The 18,770-nt window shown below is 41.7% G+C and overlaps 1 protein-coding gene across 3 annotated transcripts in view; it reads left to right on the top strand.

The window, feature by feature from the left end:
* Positions 1-18,770, top strand: part of slc6a8.S (solute carrier family 6 member 8 S homeolog) — a 43,888-nt gene that overhangs the window by 10,096 nt on the left and 15,022 nt on the right. For 2 of the 3 annotated variants that reach the window (XM_041575328.1, XM_018232776.2), the window contains exons 2-4: positions 8,127-8,258; positions 9,598-9,859; positions 15,527-15,659. In XM_041575328.1, the coding sequence (XP_041431262.1) occupies positions 8,210-8,258; positions 9,598-9,859; positions 15,527-15,659 (444 nt within the window). In that variant the 5' untranslated portion in view covers positions 8,127-8,209. Of the gene's footprint in view, positions 1-919; positions 2,224-8,126; positions 8,259-9,597; positions 9,860-15,526; positions 15,660-18,770 lie in introns of those variants that run through there. The other variant, XM_018232777.2, reaches the window with a different exon arrangement.

Here is an 18,770-nt window from a genome sequence, read left to right as displayed (position 1 = left end):
TAGGCTAACAAATGGTTATTGCTCCAGGTCTGGAGTATATAATTCATATCCACAAAGGTGGAAAGAGAATTTCTGGCTCATTATAGCAATTCTTTTTTTTAGAATCTCAAACCCAGAGGGAAGAAGTCCTGCATGGACTAAAACTCAACTGGGTCTTCAATATTCATAACATTTAATAGTTGGGTCAGCCCTCCCTGAATCTGCTCCTCTTTTCTCCTAATTTAGCAGATATTTAAAGATAAAAGGACCATTTCCACATAGGTACAATTTTAAGGGGGGGGGGGTTGTTCAACCTTAAATGAACTTTTAGTATGACAAGGAGAGTGCTATTCTGAGACAATTTGCAATTGGTTTTAATTTTTTTTATTATTTGTGGTTTTTGAGTTCTGCTTTTTTTCAGTGGCTCCCCAGTTTGCAGTTTCAGCCATCTGGTTGCTAGGATCCAAAAAGCTATAGCTTCCATGCATCAATTTAAACCAGAGGTAGGAATATCAATAGCAGAGGCCTGAATAGAAAGATAAGTTATTAAAAGCTGCAATAACGATAAATGTGTAGCCTTACAGAGCATTTACTTTTTTTTAGATTGGGTCAGTGACCCCCAGTTGAAAGCTGGAAAGAAAAGAAGAAGATAAATAACTAATATAGAAAACAAATACTGAACACATGAAGGGTTGCTTATAATTAGTCATTCTATAACATACTAAAAGTTAACTTAAAGGTGAACCAACCCCTTTAATAAATAACTCCTGTTATCTGTGCTGCTCTGTTGCACGGGAGGAGAACAGGGTTAAAAAATAACACTAAAATTGCATTTTTTTTGCATAGCCAGGTTCTTTGGGGGAATCAGCAATTCAATGCACAAAGAAGTAATGCTTGTGCTTCAATATTCATCTTGTGCTGTCCGAGATGCGTTAGCTTGGAAAGGGTTAAAGCCAATGCAGCCCTACAGAGCACCAGCTGTCCTTATGGACATTGCTGCCTTTAAATAAGGCATATCTCATGCTTAAAGATGACTTTTGTTTTTCTGATGATTATGCTAAGCACACGTGGATTCGGAAGGTTGGACCTTATCTGGGCAGAAGAGCTTGCACTCTAATGGTACTGATTTCAGAGGCTATGTTAGCAAATGCTGCTTTACCCTCCCCCTTCCTTCTCAGGACGAATCCCACTCCTATCATGAATATCCCAAAATAGCAGCCATGTGAGGTCTGCTCCTTGTGTCAGTGACAGAATGCTACGACAGAAAAGGGGATTTACTCAGCTGGCTGAATGACTGAGAAGGAGGGAGGGGAGGCAGACACAGAGGCAAAAGAGGCGTGGAACAGAAACAGAGAAGGAGGCATTTACGCTCACTGATACACATTTGACTTTAAGGTGCAGAACTCAGGAGAGGGCAAATGCCAGGAGAGGGAGAGATAGGTGCAAGAGGCAGTTAGGGGGGGGGGAGAAAGCATTGAAGGAGGGGAGAGAAGAGGGTGGAAAGCTTTGTGACTTCATCCTGGTCCTTGATTTAAAGCTTGTGGAGCTAGTGCAGGACCCACAGACCTAGGACACAGCACACTTGGTGCTCCTAACCACTCCTTGGGGGGCATTGGCACTACCGTGCTCCCCTATCATTCCTTCAACCTCCTCCATCATCAGCAGTAACCCATGAGATTCTTCCGGCTCACCTTTAAGTGCTTTGTGGACGGTTTCTGAATTTTTTTTTTTTTTTGCTTTTTTCCCTTTCTTTCCTTTTGTGTGGAGTTCGCCAAACTGAATTTAGTCTCCTTTTTATCCATAGTATTATTATTTATTCATTGAGGGTTACTGGGGACTGAGGGTTTAAAGGAAACAGGAGATATTTTTGTAAATAGAGCAGAAGTTTTTTTTATTTTTTTAAAAAGAGAGAGGGGAAAGAGGGGGTAGTTTTGATTTTATTTGAACAATTAGAAGAGATTTTAAAGACCATGGAGAAGAGGCGTTTGTCTTTGGAGAACGGTAGCTATAAAGTGTCCATAGATGAGAAGAAGGACCAACTCATACCAAATGGTACTGCACAGGAGACAGATTTGTGCCAGAATGGATCAACCAAAGGAGAGATGGTCTTCCCTCCCAAGGAAGGCATCCCAGAACGTGATACATGGACCAGCCAGATGGATTTTATGATGTCCTGTGTGGGCTTCGCTGTGGGTCTCGGCAACGTGTGGAGGTTCCCATACCTGTGCTACAAGAATGGAGGAGGTGGGTTGAACCTAATATACCAACCACTTGGATGGAGAGGTCATTGCATGCATGGGTTGCCCTTCCTGAGAAAACTCCACTTCCTCATACGCTTGCTTGCTGTGCTTTTTGCACGTAGGCAAGCAGGTTCAGCTTGGAGTTAGCGAGGGGGGTGTGTGCTCAGGCTGACCTCTAAAAAGGAGAAACCATTTATCTATGCACCATTTGCATCTGCTTTATTGTGCCATGAAAGTGATAGGGGCTGGATAATGCATAGGCTATGTGATCAAGGACTCATGTAGTTTTTTTCATTTCTTATTTATTTTATTTGTGCTACTGGGTCTGGTTGGGTGCATCTGCTGGGAGAGAGACCTTGAGTGAATGTGTGTCTGGATATGTATGCATCTAAATCCTGCTGTAGCCTAGAAGGGGGACCTGTGCGGATATATCCTAGGGGCCTCACATGTTATTAATCCGCCACTGGTGATAGATCCTAGAAACCAGCAGCTTATAATATATGGGCTTCTTCCCTATCTGATATTTGACTGAGCCACATTCAGACATAGACAGAGAAGGGTGGAAAGAAAAGCACTGGGCCATGCTGGTGAAGTAGATCCGATAGTTTGCCCAACCAGCTCTGGGAGAAATCGACCTATCTGCTAATCTGCTTTTCACCACATGGCCATCTTTAATGAACATCTCTAGATAGGATCACAATCACTGGTTTAGCACTAGTGTCCAGTAAAGCAGCTGTTTGCAGAGTAGGCTGGGAGTTGTAGTCCTTCTACAACTACTCTCATGTGTAGGCGTGCAACAGGGTGATGGCAAACAAAAGCCATCTACTTTTTTCATTTTCTGATAACCTATCTTGTAATTTGCACTGCATTCCAGCACAAATAAGCACTTGCCACCTCTGATACTATTAGTATTTCTCCCCTCCAATCAAATTGCTTTGTGTTAAATTCAACATAGTGCTTATTTATTCCAGGAATTAACAAGATGTTAGAGCATAACACTGCCACAGAGCTCTAACACCCTCTAACATACACTTGATCTGTTTTGATTCATAATTATTCATTAATTTCATTAAACACTTCCTGGGCAATTGAGAAAGAATTTTGTATCCGTGCTAAAATTGCGACCGATGGGAATTCTTTAGGATTTGGGATATGGTTGGATCCTGCAGTTTACATAAGTCTTACATAGTCTTTTTTTAAATTGATTTGTATGTTATCCCATGATGCCTTTGTATCATACAAGGGCATGTACACAAAAATTAAATCCTTATAAATGGTGCTCAGTAATGTCTATATATATATATATATATATATATATATATATATATATATATATATATATATATATATATATATATATATATATATATATATATATATATATATAAAGAAAGCTCATAGCTGCACGTTTATATATAAATATATATATATATATATATATATATATATTTGCTTGGAAGTCCAAGTGACCCTGGGAGTGTGGGGGTTAAGATGCTGTAGCAGAATGAGCTGTTAGCTCCACTTTCTTGGAAGCTGCACTTTGCTCCTGGACTCTGTGTCCAACAGTATCGGTGTCAGACAGGAACTGGCTGGAGTGCAGGGGGGGGGTAAATAGCTGAGCAGATCACTGATGTGCAGCACCCAAAATAATGAACCACAACATAAATAGAGCGTGAGCTTTATGGCCAGTGCTCAGTTACTGGACTCCCCTGCGTATGAGTGTGTGTTCTGGGAATACCCACCGCTCTCTCATTGCCCCACCTCTTTAGCTACTTAGGAGCTGTATAAGTTATCCTTCATTTTCCACATGGGATTCCAGAAAGTAACCATTAACTCTTCACTTATCCTGATGCCAGGGAAGTGGAATTTGCTGCAGAGGAATTCTTGAATGTACTAGGCCAGAAAATTGAGAGCTATTTCCAATAGTGATTGCCTTCAAATCAACATTTTTTCCCCACAAAACAATTTTTTTCCCCCAGAGTTCCAGTATCATAGAGTGCATCATGACTTGCATGTGGTTCACCAAAACAGGGTCAAATTGCTGTCTGTGTTTGGTAAAGTATGCTCAGCAACAGTTATTCCACGTCATGGTTTATGTGGCAGGCTTGTGAGCAGTTTGCTAGGCTGATGGCAGTTTCACATGTAAATTTCACATGCTATGGGTACCCTGGAGGTAACATCAAGGCTAGTGTTAATCTCAGGGCTTCCTTTCATTTATTTATGTACCTTGCAAGCAGTTAGTCAAAGTGGGCTGAATGGCCACACTGGCACCAGGTAAAGGGTGCATGGAGTGTTTGTAGGTTCAAGTTCCTATGTGAATAATACTTTGCACTCGAGTTCCTAATTGACCCCTGCAGTGTTTCCTATCAGGCGTCCCATTTGAGCATATCGGAGGTAATGGAGATGGGTCTCCTTCAGGTGGAAATGCACTGATGGTGCAACCCTCCAGTGGTCCGGACTGAGAATTAAAATAGGCCCTGGCATTTCAAGTACACAGAGGCCCAATCAGCCCACATAGAGGCCAAAACAGCTCCCCACCAGTCCACTAAATACTGACTTTCTATGGGACCTTATAGCAGCCCCTCTGGCATTTGCCAGAACCCACAGATTGCCAGTCCGGCCCTGCTCCAGTGCTTCATCAATCTTAGGCCCCATTTTTCATGGACAGGGTACTAGAAAGATATATTGCAATATTAACGTGTGTCCTTGAGATTAAAAAGCACACTGAGTCCCTATGACATCATAAAACAAAACAACACTAATGTATTTGCGCAACCCAACAGAAGCACATTGTTTTTACTGTCACTACAAGAATCCATGAATCTATTGGTGAGAATCACGTATCCAGCCTCACGGTCTGCTAGGACGCATATGTAATCATTAACCAGTCTTACAACTAAGACATGCTTGTGATAAAAGGAGAGAGATAAGGGTTTAATAACCGGTAAAGTCACCTTGAGGGACACTGCCCTACAATGGCTGCCAGCAATGCTTAAAGCTCAAGGGACCCTTACAGTTGGAGGCCCAATCCTGTATGGACATTTTTTTTTCTGGGTTACCCAACTTGTGCACACTCAGATACACTGGGGGGTTCTGTAGCAAACAGTTCAGGAACCAATGAGACAGAGGCTCAGTTAGCAATGCAGGAGAGGGGAAGCAATACAGCAAGCATACATTACATTTCTCCATGTCTCTGGCACTTATGTCACCATGCAAGAGGCTGCAACAGCTGCATAATTGTGGACGTGTAAATGAATGAAACTTCTTCTTCAGTTTAGTTCCATATAGAGATTTAGTAGGCAACAGGGCTGGAAAAAGACCAGCCCTTCACCAGAGAGTCCTTCTGTGTACCTGACCTTCACTGCACTTTGCCCTCCAGACTGTTGATAATTGAGGACAAGGAATGGTTTATCTCTATTGCCTGTTGTGCAACCTTCCAGGGAAATCTGTAGTCTAGCATAATCCACGGCTTCTCAATGTTTTCATCTTCATGTTTAGCTATTTGATAGGCCCACAAGCCCAACCTAAAGTATAGAGTGCTTGCTTATTGCAGCTGAGCAAATACCCTCACTTATGTCGTGGCACAAGGGGCTAAAAGGGAGCAATTTTGCATGCTACAAATAGCACTGGGTTTGTTGCCTTAATGAAAGAACTAAGGCATAATGACACATCACTAGGAGCAAGGGAGCCCTGCATATAACACCTGCCTTTCACCACCTGGCTAATTCCATTAACACCCTGCTATCAAGTGTAAATGAATTGGCGCTTGACTAAGAGAACACTCATACTGCGCCATTTGGCACCCACATGACGCTTATGCGCTTGGGTGTAATTTGCTTCACAAATTGCAAGGTTTTATCCATACATTTAAATGCTTTAAGACCTTAAGGCCACCTTTAATTTAGCATCTGTATTCAGGATACAATAGTTCAAAAGACTGTGATTTGAATGTTGTGGTGCTGTATCCGGAAACCATGCTGCATAAATAGGTTTCAATATTCCATGTCAAAAATAAAAAATCAGATGGCACACACTTCAGCGATCGTGCTACAAATTCAGTGGTTTATTTGAAATCTCCACACAACGTTTCGGAGGTACAACCTCCTTTCTGAGAGCACTTGAGAAAGAAGGTTGTACCTCCAAAACATCGTGTGGAGATCTCAAACAAATCACTGAATTTGTAGCACAACTGCTGAAGTTTGTGCCATCTGATTTTTTATTTTTCACATCTGTATTCAGGCTTTGGCTTGTTAAGGAGGCCCATCCATGTAGCTCTTAATTGCCCTGTTTGGGTCAGATGGGCTGAAGTCTCCAGTGTGACTTTTCATTCCACTGTATATATAGCTTTGCCATAAGAACCATGATTTTCTGCTGCACTTTGTTCCTTCGCTCCCATGAAGACATCTTGTGCACATTGCATTGTAAAACAGCAGAAATATGGCAGTACATTGCTTGCTATGCTTGTATGGCCTAATCCAATTCAAAACTGAATTTAGCATCTTTCAGGTATTATACTAAATCTACTAGGTTGAGAAAATCCCCAATGTCTAAAAGCACCCTATTTGCAGCTTCATCGGATGCACAATGCAGGGCTGGGGATACATACTGTAACTGCACAGGACCAACTCAGTAGCAGTTTGTTATTCGTACCATGGAGTCTGTTATGTCAGAAGCCTATGCATGACTGAAATAGCTGGAATTGCAGTGCTGCCTGTGTAAGCGATTCATGGCTTGGGCCTGGGCAAGTCTGTCTGTAGTAGTTGCAGTTTCAGCCATACCTCCCAACTGTCCCGTTTTAGAGGGACAGTCTCTCTTTTGATAGCTCAACCTGCAGTCCCTCATTTGTACTGAAAAGTCCAGCTTTTCTCTGCACTGAACAGCCAGAAAAAGAAACAATGTTTCTAACTTACTTGGCTTTTGGCAAAGAGCACAGAACAACCAAGATACAGTACATTTAATAATAATAATGTAAAGTAATTGTAACAATATAAGATAAGAGGTCCCGTGGGAGAAGCTAGACTCACAGCTTAAAGGGCAATTCACCTTATCAAAACTGTAATAACTGAAAAAAACATAACCTGCCAAATTTTGTAAAATGAACATGGTTATTAGGGGGTGTGGTCACAAAAATGGGCATGATCTAAAAATTTGCCACGCTACGCGCACCAACTTTTTTGTCCCTCTTTTGTCCCTCTTATTTACAAAATGTTGGGAGGTATGGTTTCAGCCCTTCTCGGGATCTGTAAGTTGTACTTCAGCGACAGCTGAATGGCTGCACATTGTTACCCATCTTGTCATAAAGTCACCTTCTTGTTTGGCTATAGCTGCTATCCCATCCACATTCGTCCAGTGTAAATTACATTTTTATTTGGATAAATAAAGATACAGATTTGTGGTACCCCCTAACAGGCCACCCACCCTCAGACCATAGCCGTGAGAACAGTGCTACAGGTATGGGACCTGTAATCCAGAATGCTTGGGACCTGGGGTTTTCTGGATAAGATGTCTTTCTGTAATTTGGATCGCAATACCTTTAAATCTACAGAAAAACCATGTAAACATTACTTAAACTCAACAGGATTGTTTTGCCTCCAGTAAGGATTAATTATATCTTAGTTGGGACCAAGAGCAAGGTACTGTTTTATACAGAGAAGAAGGAATTCATTTTAAAAATGTAAAATATTTTATTAAAATGGAGTCTATAGGAGATGGCATTCCCGTAATATGTAGCCACAGGTTTCCGGATAACGGATCCCATACCTGTGGTAGAAAGGTATCACTTCAGGGAGGCCCTTGCTCACATCTTCCCACAGCAGGGCCTACAAATTATGCACCTTGTGTCTGGTCATGTTTTGGGTTTTTGTTGCGGGGATGAGACCTGTAACATGACTTATTTTTTTCTTTCAGGAGTCTTCCTCATTCCCTACCTTGTGATCGCTATCCTGGGAGGTATCCCCATTTTCTTCCTGGAGATCGCTCTGGGACAGTTCATGAAAGCAGGGAGCATTGCTGTGTGGAACATAGCCCCGCTCTTCCAAGGTAAGATCATCACTTTACTTACAGATTTGAAGTGTCACCAGGTCTAGTTTGTGTGCATATTTACTCCCTGTTTCCCACTGGGTGATAAGAGCTTCAGAGCTTCTATTTGTGCCAAGCAACATGCTGCCTCTTGACCCTAAACCAATTCACCTGATTCAAGTGTTCATTGCCAAGTCAAGCAGGAATTTAGATTCCAGCCCATGTCTAACATGGTTGTGCTATTTAAGCCTCCAGCACACTCTGGCTAATTGAATGTCCATAATAGTTTTTTTCTCATTACCTTTGATGTTCCTGAAATAAGGAGTGCACTAACTGCAAAAAAATACCTAGTTCACCTTGGTCAGTGGTGCTGAACAGCAGATCCTACTGATGACTAAGTTAAGTATTAAAGGGGTAGTAATGCAAAAAGCTAGATGAGCTTATAGGAGAAGGAAAGGTTAAAAGTAAGCAAGCTTTATCAAAAAGGTCTATATAAATAACCCCTCAAAGTAATGTTGCTCTGAATCATCTGTCAAAAGAAACACAGCATTTCTTTCCTTCTACTGTGTGCACACGGGCTTCTGTATTAGACTTCCTGTTTTCAGCTTAAACCTCCAGGGCTTGGGCTTGAGCATGCTCAGTTTGCGACACTCTCTCCCTCCTTTCACCTTCCTCCCTCCTACCCTCCCTGCTGTAATCTGAGCCTAGAGCTATTAGAGACTCAGACAGGAAGTGATGTCACACCAAGCCAATATGGCAGCTGCTATCCTAAATAAACAGAGAGAGTTTCTGTAACTGTTTATGCAGGTATGGTAAAGCATTATACAGAATAAATAAAGCATTCTAGCTTGCACTAATGTGGTTGATCTATTGGCAATAAACTGCCTTTGTAGCTTTCCTTTTAGAAGTGCTGTCTCTAATATAGATATGTTGCATTTTAGAGGCCTCTAAAAAAGGGAAGGAGGCAAGGAATTTTCAGTGTTACAAATGGTCATACTACATTCAGTGTTCCCGCATGTTCTGGGCGACGTCCCAGTGATAGGAACAGCACGAAGTGACATTTATTGCCAAAAACTATATGCTTTCTTTTTTATGAGGTCATGATTATAAATTAACCAATTGTATCCATAACTCACCAAAAGTGCTCTCTCATGAGCCTTCAGCTTGGGGAGTGGAATGAACCGTGTATGTTGGAGCAAGTACTCAATGAGCAGTCATTTATTTGGTATCGGCAAACAGAGGCAGCCTTATGCAATTCTTGTTAACGGACACTTAATCATAGGCAGAGGATGCGTAAGCATCACAACGTTCCAAGGTAGGCATTCTGTACTGGTTCTCGACTTGTGTTTCTGGATTGTAGGTATTGGCTTTGCCTCGGTGGTGATCGTGTTCTTCTGTAACACCTATTACATTCTGATTCTGACATGGGGCGTCTATTACCTTGTGAAGTCCTTCTCCGCCGTCCTGCCCTGGTCGCACTGCAACAACACCTGGAATTCACCAGATTGTGTGGAAATCTTCAGGCAAGAAGACTGCACCAACGGCACCACCAATTCCACCTTTGGCAACTTGACCTGCAACGAACTGTCCGACAAGGTCTCGCCCATTACTGAATTCTGGGAGTAAGTTCTCTACGTGTTTCGTTTTCATAACCACTGTCGCCTCCTGCTTGTTGTTGATGGAAGAATAGGGTAGTTTAAAAAGTTAAATAGTCACATTTACATGTAGGGACATTGGATGCTCTGGTATTTGAGACACACAAAATGCATGAAGCATTGGGTAGAAAGGAAACTGGAGTCAGCTATGTTAAACTACCCATCCATGTAATGACCAGCTTGTTTGGCCTGCTTGGCCGTTATACAGGTCATCACGCTGGAAGATCAAGAAGTGCTGTCTGCCACTGACCGCATTCATGACTCTATCAGATCCTCAGCCCAGCTGATATGTGATTAGACCCAGTCAGATAAAAAAAATTTTATTCAGTGCATGGTCTAGCCAGGGTCAGACTGGGCCGCAGGACACAGGGAAAAAACCTCTTGGCCCAGGCCCTCGTGGGGCACTCACATTAGTCATGATATCTATACGTACATGAGCATGGCAGGGTATCAGAAGACGTAGGACAATATGCATTCCTTAGCCTGAAGGACCAGCACCTGTCCTACCATATCCTTCAGGTTCTGGAAGAGGATGTTAAGTTCTATGTGTGTGTTAATGTCAATACTTTATGCCCCAACCACCTGTGGTTCTCTGAAACCAAATCACCAGCCTTCATGGTCTAAGATTTAAACTGACCCCACTGGCACTTGTCTGCATGAATTGCAAGGAAAGGGCTTGTACTGGCATTTGCATGGTGATTCACAGAGATGGTGGGGTGAACTGGCCAATTCTTTTTTAGGTGTTTGGAAAACACGTTAAATATATGTGGGGGAAAAACACTCAAAACTGCAACTTGTGCCATAGCCCATGAAAGGCAACTAAATGTCTGCACAGAAATCAGGGAACCCAAGTCGTTAAAAGGTGCATACCCCATGTTTGTAATACCTTGTCATGAGACGAGAGCTTCCTGATGTAAAGGCTTAAATCACTTTTGTCTATGCAAGTTTCCAAGAATGTCATAAAGTGACATGTTGCTTTCAAAACTCCCGTTAGTAATTTATTATTAATCAATACTGATTTGTAGTGTGACATAACCTCATTACACATAGATTTCTTGGAGCTGTCATCCTCCATGTACTGTGAGCTGTCAGGAGATTTGATCTCATTGCCTGTGCAACCTTAGAGGTAGAGGTTATAGTTCAGCTCTAGGAATAGCAGCTAAAATGGCTAACGGTGCAATATCTTGGATTTCTCTGCCCTGGGGTTTATTTATATAGTGACAGCAAGTTACACAGCACATTTCAGTGACATTTAAACAAGAAAGGGATGTTAAATATGTTAACAAATAAGGGTAACAAGAATAAACTGGTGGGATTAACTGCAGTGGCGTAACTATCTACCCACACCCGTTGTTCCCATTCCCTCTGCACCATTGCTAGGGGTTTGCTCACATGCACCCCACGTCACAAAATCTTGAAAACAAATAATCTTTTATACATTTGTATTTATTATACATATCTTTTACATATACTGTAGGTGTCTCGCTAACTGGTATTGGAATAATCCTAGAGCTAGCTAGGTTGTATAACTCATCGTCTGTCAGGACAGATGGTCCCTCAGAATCACAAGATTCTAAATGGCCCCTACTGGTTGGGGATCACTGGCCTAGTAGGTCCGAGAAGAATAAAGTGGTTGTTCATCTTTAAATTAACTTTTAGTATGATGTGAAGAGTGATATTATTTGAGGTTTTTTAAGATATTTAGCTTTTTATTCAGCATCTCTCTAGTTGGTAATTTCAGCAATCTGGTTGCTAGAGTCCAAAATACCTTAGCAACCAATGCATTGATTTGAATAAGAGGCTGGAATATGAATAGAGGGCCTGAACAGAAAGATGAATAATTAAAAAATAGCAATAACAATACATTTGTAGCCTTATAGTGCATTTGGTTTTTTAGATGGGGTCAGTGACTCCATTTGAAAGCTGGAAAGAAGAAGAAAGCAAATAATTAAAAACTATATAAAAAAAATAATAAAGATCAATTGAGAAGTTGTTTAAAACGAGTTATTCTATAATATTCTAAAAGTTAACTGAAAAGTGAACCACCCCTTTAAATGGATGCTGGGAAGTGTAGATCGGGGATGGCTTACATCCCAAAAAGTCAGTCACTTGGGTTCTCAAGCAAGTCAAAATTTGCAGTGATTATTAGGAATCTAGTAAGACAGTTGGGAATTAATAAGGCCATTAATAGCATCGACACTTTACATATCTTATACTTGACTGGAAGCTTGCATAGGGAAAAGTAAGGGAAACAGGCTCTATTGCCCAGAATCATGCTTGGCTAAATTCAAATAGACAGTAAAACTAAATTGGTACATTCTTGCAGCAGAGAAATAATATTACAGATGTTTTTATCTGGAATAAAATCCTTGCCTTTTATTGGCATTAGCTGTCTGAAGTCAGCCCCCACCCCCCACCCACCCCCCGGTTAGGAAATAATGGAGGTGGATCAGTCCATTAGAATGACGCATCCATTCCCCTGGGTGAGTATCTGGAATCCCCAATGGGGGGGGGCGGACAGCTACAGGCAGCAGGAAGAATGTCTATGATGATATTCATTCCCATTGACCCTACAAGTGTCACTTGACTGGACTGAATAATGCAAACTAGAGGAAGTAACTGCAGGTTCCCCCTACTGAGGGATTCAGTGAGTGAGCACAAATGGAGAACTGCATTTCTACTGTAATCAATCCCAGCAAACCAATGAGGAAAGGATAAGCCCGTATGTGCAACCTGCAACCCTCCCAGTATCCTATTGGGTTCTTCATTACTTCCCATGGGGCGAGAGTCAATCATAAACAGCCTCGGCAGTGACTGGGATTGGTTGCAGGTTATGCACATGCATCCAAGGTTTAAAACCTGTCTCAATGAGAAATGTTAATACAGGGAATTTGTTCTTGGCCTTTTTAAGACCTACCTTGAACTTCTCTCCGTTTAAAGATAAGAGCAAGAATAACGTCTCAAGGGAATGGGTCAAAAGGCCACCAGAGTCTTGGGATACGCATATGGTCCCTTATTCAGTATCATCCAGGTCTTCATTATAGGGACTGGTAGTTCCATGTCCATGTTTGCCAACAAATTTCAGTTACTGTATTTCTATAACATACAATGGGATAGCCGGCCCTCAAGAACCCCCTTCGGTCCCTCTATATTATGTGGCTACTAATTGCAGCACCACTAATACACTTAAAAGGAAATCATTGATTAAAGGGAACATAAACCTTCCACAGAAGTGGTCAAGCTCCTACTCGAGAATGCTATCTATGAGAAATGTAGTCTAGTAACACCATGACTGGATTCTTAAAGCAACACTGCTTAATAAATCATTCAACTGCCTCCCTTTTTACTCTTTGTTCACGTCATTATTGCTGGAGGCATTAAAAACATAATTTTTCATGCTACAGACACCCACATAGTGCTATAGCCACCCTTTTGATGTTCCATTGCGGAGTAACATTGGCTGCAGAAATTCTCATTGTAGATTATAGCCTCTATACTTAAATTGGGGTGCCTGCACTGAAGCTTCAAAGAAGATTTATTTCCCCTTTAAGGTTCTGTGATTTCATTTTAACATTGAATCTCCATTCCCTTGATGGTGATTTGAATCTTAATAACTAGCCGATATCCCTTCTAATAATAATATTATTTTAAGATTTATTGTAGTTCGAGAGCAAATCATGGATATAACTGTAGTTGCCGATCATATGCCATGCAGTTCTTCAATTCTTGTGCTGTTGTTCGTTCTCTGTTGCTATAATGTTTTTTTGCAGTTCTGTGAGTGAGTGGCGGTAGGGGAGTCGTGCCCGTGCGCACTGCGCCCCAGCAAATCCCAGGACAGGAGCGGATCAAAATGACCTCTCGCTGGCAGCTGCAGGGTGGGATGGTCTTGTTAGCATGATTCTGAAACATGTGAGCCTGACAACAGTCTCTCCCATTTTTTTTTATTTTGATTTCATTTTTTGTATCATTTCATATATTTTCTTTTGCCTTTTCCTGTTATTGATTTCTTGCTGCTATTTTTTTTTTTGTGTAAGGTGGGCATTGGTGAATGGCTCTTTCTTTAAGAAATATGGTGTCAGACTCAAGTAATAAACATGCAATGCCTGGTGGTGCCATTGCCTGGTATCAGATGCCCAAGACATATAGTTTGTTTTATCCTGCTGCAAAACTGCTGCAAAGAATGTGCCAGAAACCAGTGCGCCCAATCTTGTTCATAACATTATATGGATCGGCACAGGTTTGAAAAAGTTCAGCAGCAGGGGGGGGGGGTATTAGGTTTATACATAATCAAAGCATTGAGCTTCAGCGGCAGTATAAACTTCGTACATTTAAGTGCTGATAGGTGTTGCTGTTGAAACACAAGATCATCCTTATAAAAAAAGGAACGTTGGAACGTTCCCAGGCTTATGTGCAATGTTCTGTGATGACATAATGATGGTCATGTAATATCACAGGCCAAATTTATCCTGGTCTAGTAACTGATAGCAGCCAATCAGCAGTATGCTTGTATTGTTCTAGTGAAATTATCAAGATGAAAGCAAGCATTGGATTGGTCGCTATATGTTACTAGACTGTGACAAAGTCCTGAGTGTTAAAATGTCCATACATGAGCAGATTAAAGCTGCCAATATCGGTCCTTTAGACCAATTTGGCAGCTTATCTGCCTGTGTGTGAGGGCTTCTGATGGCCTGATTTTGATCGGGCAGGTTTGCTTTTTCCTGCAATCTAGGACCGCATTGGCTAGTTATCTAGGGCATCGTAGTCAGGCAAACTGTGACCATAAAATCCCCCTGTTCCATTAGCAGTCACGCTATGGACTTGAATGGCAGTTGGCTAGAATCGGAGGGGATTTGCTTGAAAAATGCTACCTGCTTTCCATGTAACAGTTGCCTGAGAAGCATGTACAGCCTTTTAGCATTCAGAGGGAGGGCGAGGGATGAATGTGATTTTTTCCTCCAGCTCAGTGATCTACAAAACTTTAAGTAATAAAATACTTCACCCCTGTTGTGACATGACAAGTGAGTATCATTGGGAAAACCCTAACAGTAGGATACAGGGCAACCCTTTCCAAGGAATGCCATTGCCAACTCAGGAAAATTGACCAATATATTATAAACTTAAAGACCAATCAAACTTTAGCAACAAATAATTTTCGAGACCTTCCATGGCCCGTTTGTTCCCCAAAAGAGCAAAAGAGTGCAGAAAGTAAGTACAGGTGGCCAGAAAAAAATCTCCCCTTTATTGTCCATCCAATGGAATATCAAATGAATTACTGCATTTTTGGGAATTAACCTTCCCCATTTGTCTTTTTTGGATGGTAGGTGCCATATTCATTTCAGCCTGAACAGTTGATCTGTAATATTAACATATAATGCTTTTGTTAGGACTTTCAATATGGCACCTTACCCTACTATATAAAAAATTCCTTCTGTGCATTTAGTGATCATATTTTAATGTAAAATATGAATGGCAGTCCTAAAAAAAGATTATATCTCCCACGACTGGCCATCCTACTTACTTTTCACTCGAAGGCATCCACCACCAGGCATCAATGAAGGGCTTGCTCAGGGACTGTAGACTCCTTCATTGTCATCTCAGTCCCCTTGAGAGTACTCACTGTGATCATTCTTTCAGGAACAAAGTGCTACGTTTGTCCAGTGGACTGGATGACGTGGGTTCTATCAACTGGGAGCTGCTCTTGTGTCTGATTGGCTGCTGGCTGCTGGTCTACTTCTGCGTCTGGAAAGGAGTCAAGTCCACAGGAAAGGTATGGAGACCCCAAAAAAGATAAGATACATAATGAAAGATACATCTGTATACCAGGGCATTCCAGCTCAAGCTATTGAGGGATGTCTAACGTACATCTTAATATTATTATTTTGTTGGTTTGGACTGGCCCAAAAAATCAGAACTGTGGTTGCTCTTCACTTTCTGCCATTGCTCCATGCGCTGATCAACATGGTGCCTTGGCAGATTAAACCTGTCCAGCCAATGGACTATCAGATATCTATGGTACAAAGGTAAGCATCAGGAAAACATAATTTTATTGGCATGTTTATGCCAGCTTAAGATCATGGGAGCAATGTTATAATAAACACTCCATATTTAGTATCTTAAAACCTTCTGTGCTCATGTCCATGACAGAATTCTTATTGCTAAATCCCATTGGTCCCTTGCCAGTGGCGTCAACTTTGTCACTCTGTACTCTCTATGAATAGGAATTTGTAACATTCCACCTACACAGGGTGAGCTTGTACCAATGGATAAGCCAAGAAAGACAAATAGACCAGCTATTTACTAGAGTCAGGAGCATCTGTGCAAAACAGGCTGAAACCTTGGCTTGCTCTGTGTGTTTTTCCATACAAAAATATATTTTGAGTAGATTCTGCAATGCCCAAACCCAGCCTGTGGCGCTTGGAATGCCATGCATAGAAGTAGAAGTGGCAAGGGGGGAATAATTGCATGTGTGCCAGTAGCACTTGTATTTTGCTGCTTTACTTTAAGACCTAGAAAATGTATTTTGTTTTTAAACCAAATGGCATCGGATGAGTTAACTGTAATTATTAAATAAGTAGTTCTGATTGGCAGGTTAAAAATGGGGACTGGCGCCGTATCGGCTGCCCTACCTTGTACACTGGATATGGCACTAAGGACACTGAGAACTTGTTTATGACTTTAATAGGTTCTTTTCTAGAAACGAAAGAGCAGCCCCGGTGAGAAAGCTGGGCTAAACCCTGCTAATTCCAAGAAATAGCATTTATCATGCTTGTTTAGTTGCTGATGCCAAGCTCTTGAAAGCTGGATACTGCCTAGATGTTGTCCAGCCTGCACCCTCCCACTGCCTGTTATTGCACTACAACCCCCTTGATAGATATTGGGCATTGTGATGCCTTATACAGAATGGAGGGAGCTGTAGTTTAGCAACAACTGCCAGTATGCAACATGGCTGACCTCACAGGCTGAAATAGTCACTGTATTCCTTTGCTCCGTGTACAATATATACATATTAAAGTTGTAATGCCTTTCAGAGGGTTGAACCCTATTTGCTACTCTCCTAGAATGTCTTAGAGCAATATAATACTTATATAATATAGTATAGCCATGTGCCGCTGTTCTTCTACTCTAATTCTACGTTGCTATGGGGGTTATACTGAACCGTGTTACATTTCCCACCCAGCTGGGGATCATAAAAACAGTAGGGCCAGCCCCAAAATCCGGACCAGATTGGACAGGGTGCAATGAACACGAGGGAGTCAAAATGACTTCCACTATCAGCATAGTAGCTGAGGTTGGAAAAATACCCATGACCGTCCCTGACAGTTCCATTAAGATTTCAGCCAATGCCTCCTCTCCAGTCATAAATGTCCTCTCTTTACCACCTTCAGATTTTGTTCATCCTTCTTTTACTGTATTATTAGCCTTCTCATACAATCTCTCCTCCTGCTCTCTCTGTCTCCGTCCATCACCCTTTCATTCTTCCTTTCCCTTTATACTTCCCTGTGTCTTGTATGGACAGCTGCCGCCTCTATATGACCTATGACATTCTAGGATTTTATAGACTGCTGTTAAGACCCATCTGCAATGTGCAGGAGAGTGCTGTACTATGTTGGCCATCATAAAATTAACCATTATTGGTTGGCAATAGATAGATTCATCCTTTCAATGCCAACACGTTTTGACCTTTCTGGATGTGTCCAGTAAACATTAGGCATAGCAGGCCCAGATTTGCTAACCAGGCACCCCAAGGCATGCCATCCCTTTATTTGTACTGGACTTTGTGGTCTTTCCACAAATCTGGGTTTGATCAAAAGTCAACTGGTAAGCAAAAAGGGGACCCCTAGGCCTTCCACCCTTCTTCATATGCACCATGAAGTGTTCACTCTATACCACATCACCAGCACAATAATGCCAGCACCTTAAACTCTTAAAATGTTTCTAATTTACTCTGCCAGTAAGAGATATAACTTAACATGTTCCTGCTTCCACATTGTACAGAGGGAGTGTTGGGGAATTGTCTAACAAGGGGGGGGGTGTAAGAGGTACAGAGAGTTTGGAAATAAACTGTACTGTCAGAATAATTCATGGCAGATGTATCCAACACACCGTGTGTTACCAAGGGCTGTCTGACTGTGCGCCACATCAATGTAAATTAGATTGCCTGGAAAATTCCACTCTCACTGATCTAAAACCTTGTTGTCATTTTGCTGATCTCCTATGTTACCTCTTTGCTTGATAGACTCCATTTTGTGAAATGGGCCCAAAGCAAAATAGGACCCCTTGTCCTTTAAAGAGGAGATAGATTCTTGCTGGGCCCTATATCATTGGTCCCCAAAGAAGCAACAGGGTCTGTTGGGTACAATACACCTTCACTCCCCTTTTCTAGGCCCTTGAAATTAAGTGTATAGATATAATTATAATATAATCAATTTCAAAGCCCCAGAAAAAGACAATGAATTTTTACTACTGTATACTGTCTGTTAAATGAACAGACCTGTAGGAACACTGACTCCTTGTGCTCCTATTTTAGGAAGCACACTGCCTTTTGCTACTTGGCCACAAAGAATGAACAGAGTTTTTAGGGTCTAAAAGAGCGAGGGTTGGGCCTTGTCCTTGAGTTGCCCTTGGTATCACCTCTTCTCTCATCACCCCAGCAGTTGGTCTCAGAGAAATCGTTAGCAGCAAGGGAGCATGCCGGGGACTATGTTTACTGGCTAGCAGGTGGCGGAGGCTAAAGTAGTTCAGTGTGCTTGATGCTAAAGCAGTTCAATATATTTGTTGCTAAAGCAGCTCAATATATTTGTTGCTAAAGCAGTTCAGTGTGCTCATCGCTAAAGCAGCTTGACAGTTGCTTGTTACTAGAGCAGTTTAGTACACTTGT

Source organism: Xenopus laevis, chromosome 8S (assembly GCF_017654675.1).
Source record: "Xenopus laevis strain J_2021 chromosome 8S, Xenopus_laevis_v10.1, whole genome shotgun sequence".
In the NCBI taxonomy this organism is placed as follows: domain Eukaryota; kingdom Metazoa; phylum Chordata; class Amphibia; order Anura; family Pipidae; genus Xenopus; species Xenopus laevis.
This window is presented reverse-complemented; position numbering and strand designations above follow the sequence as displayed.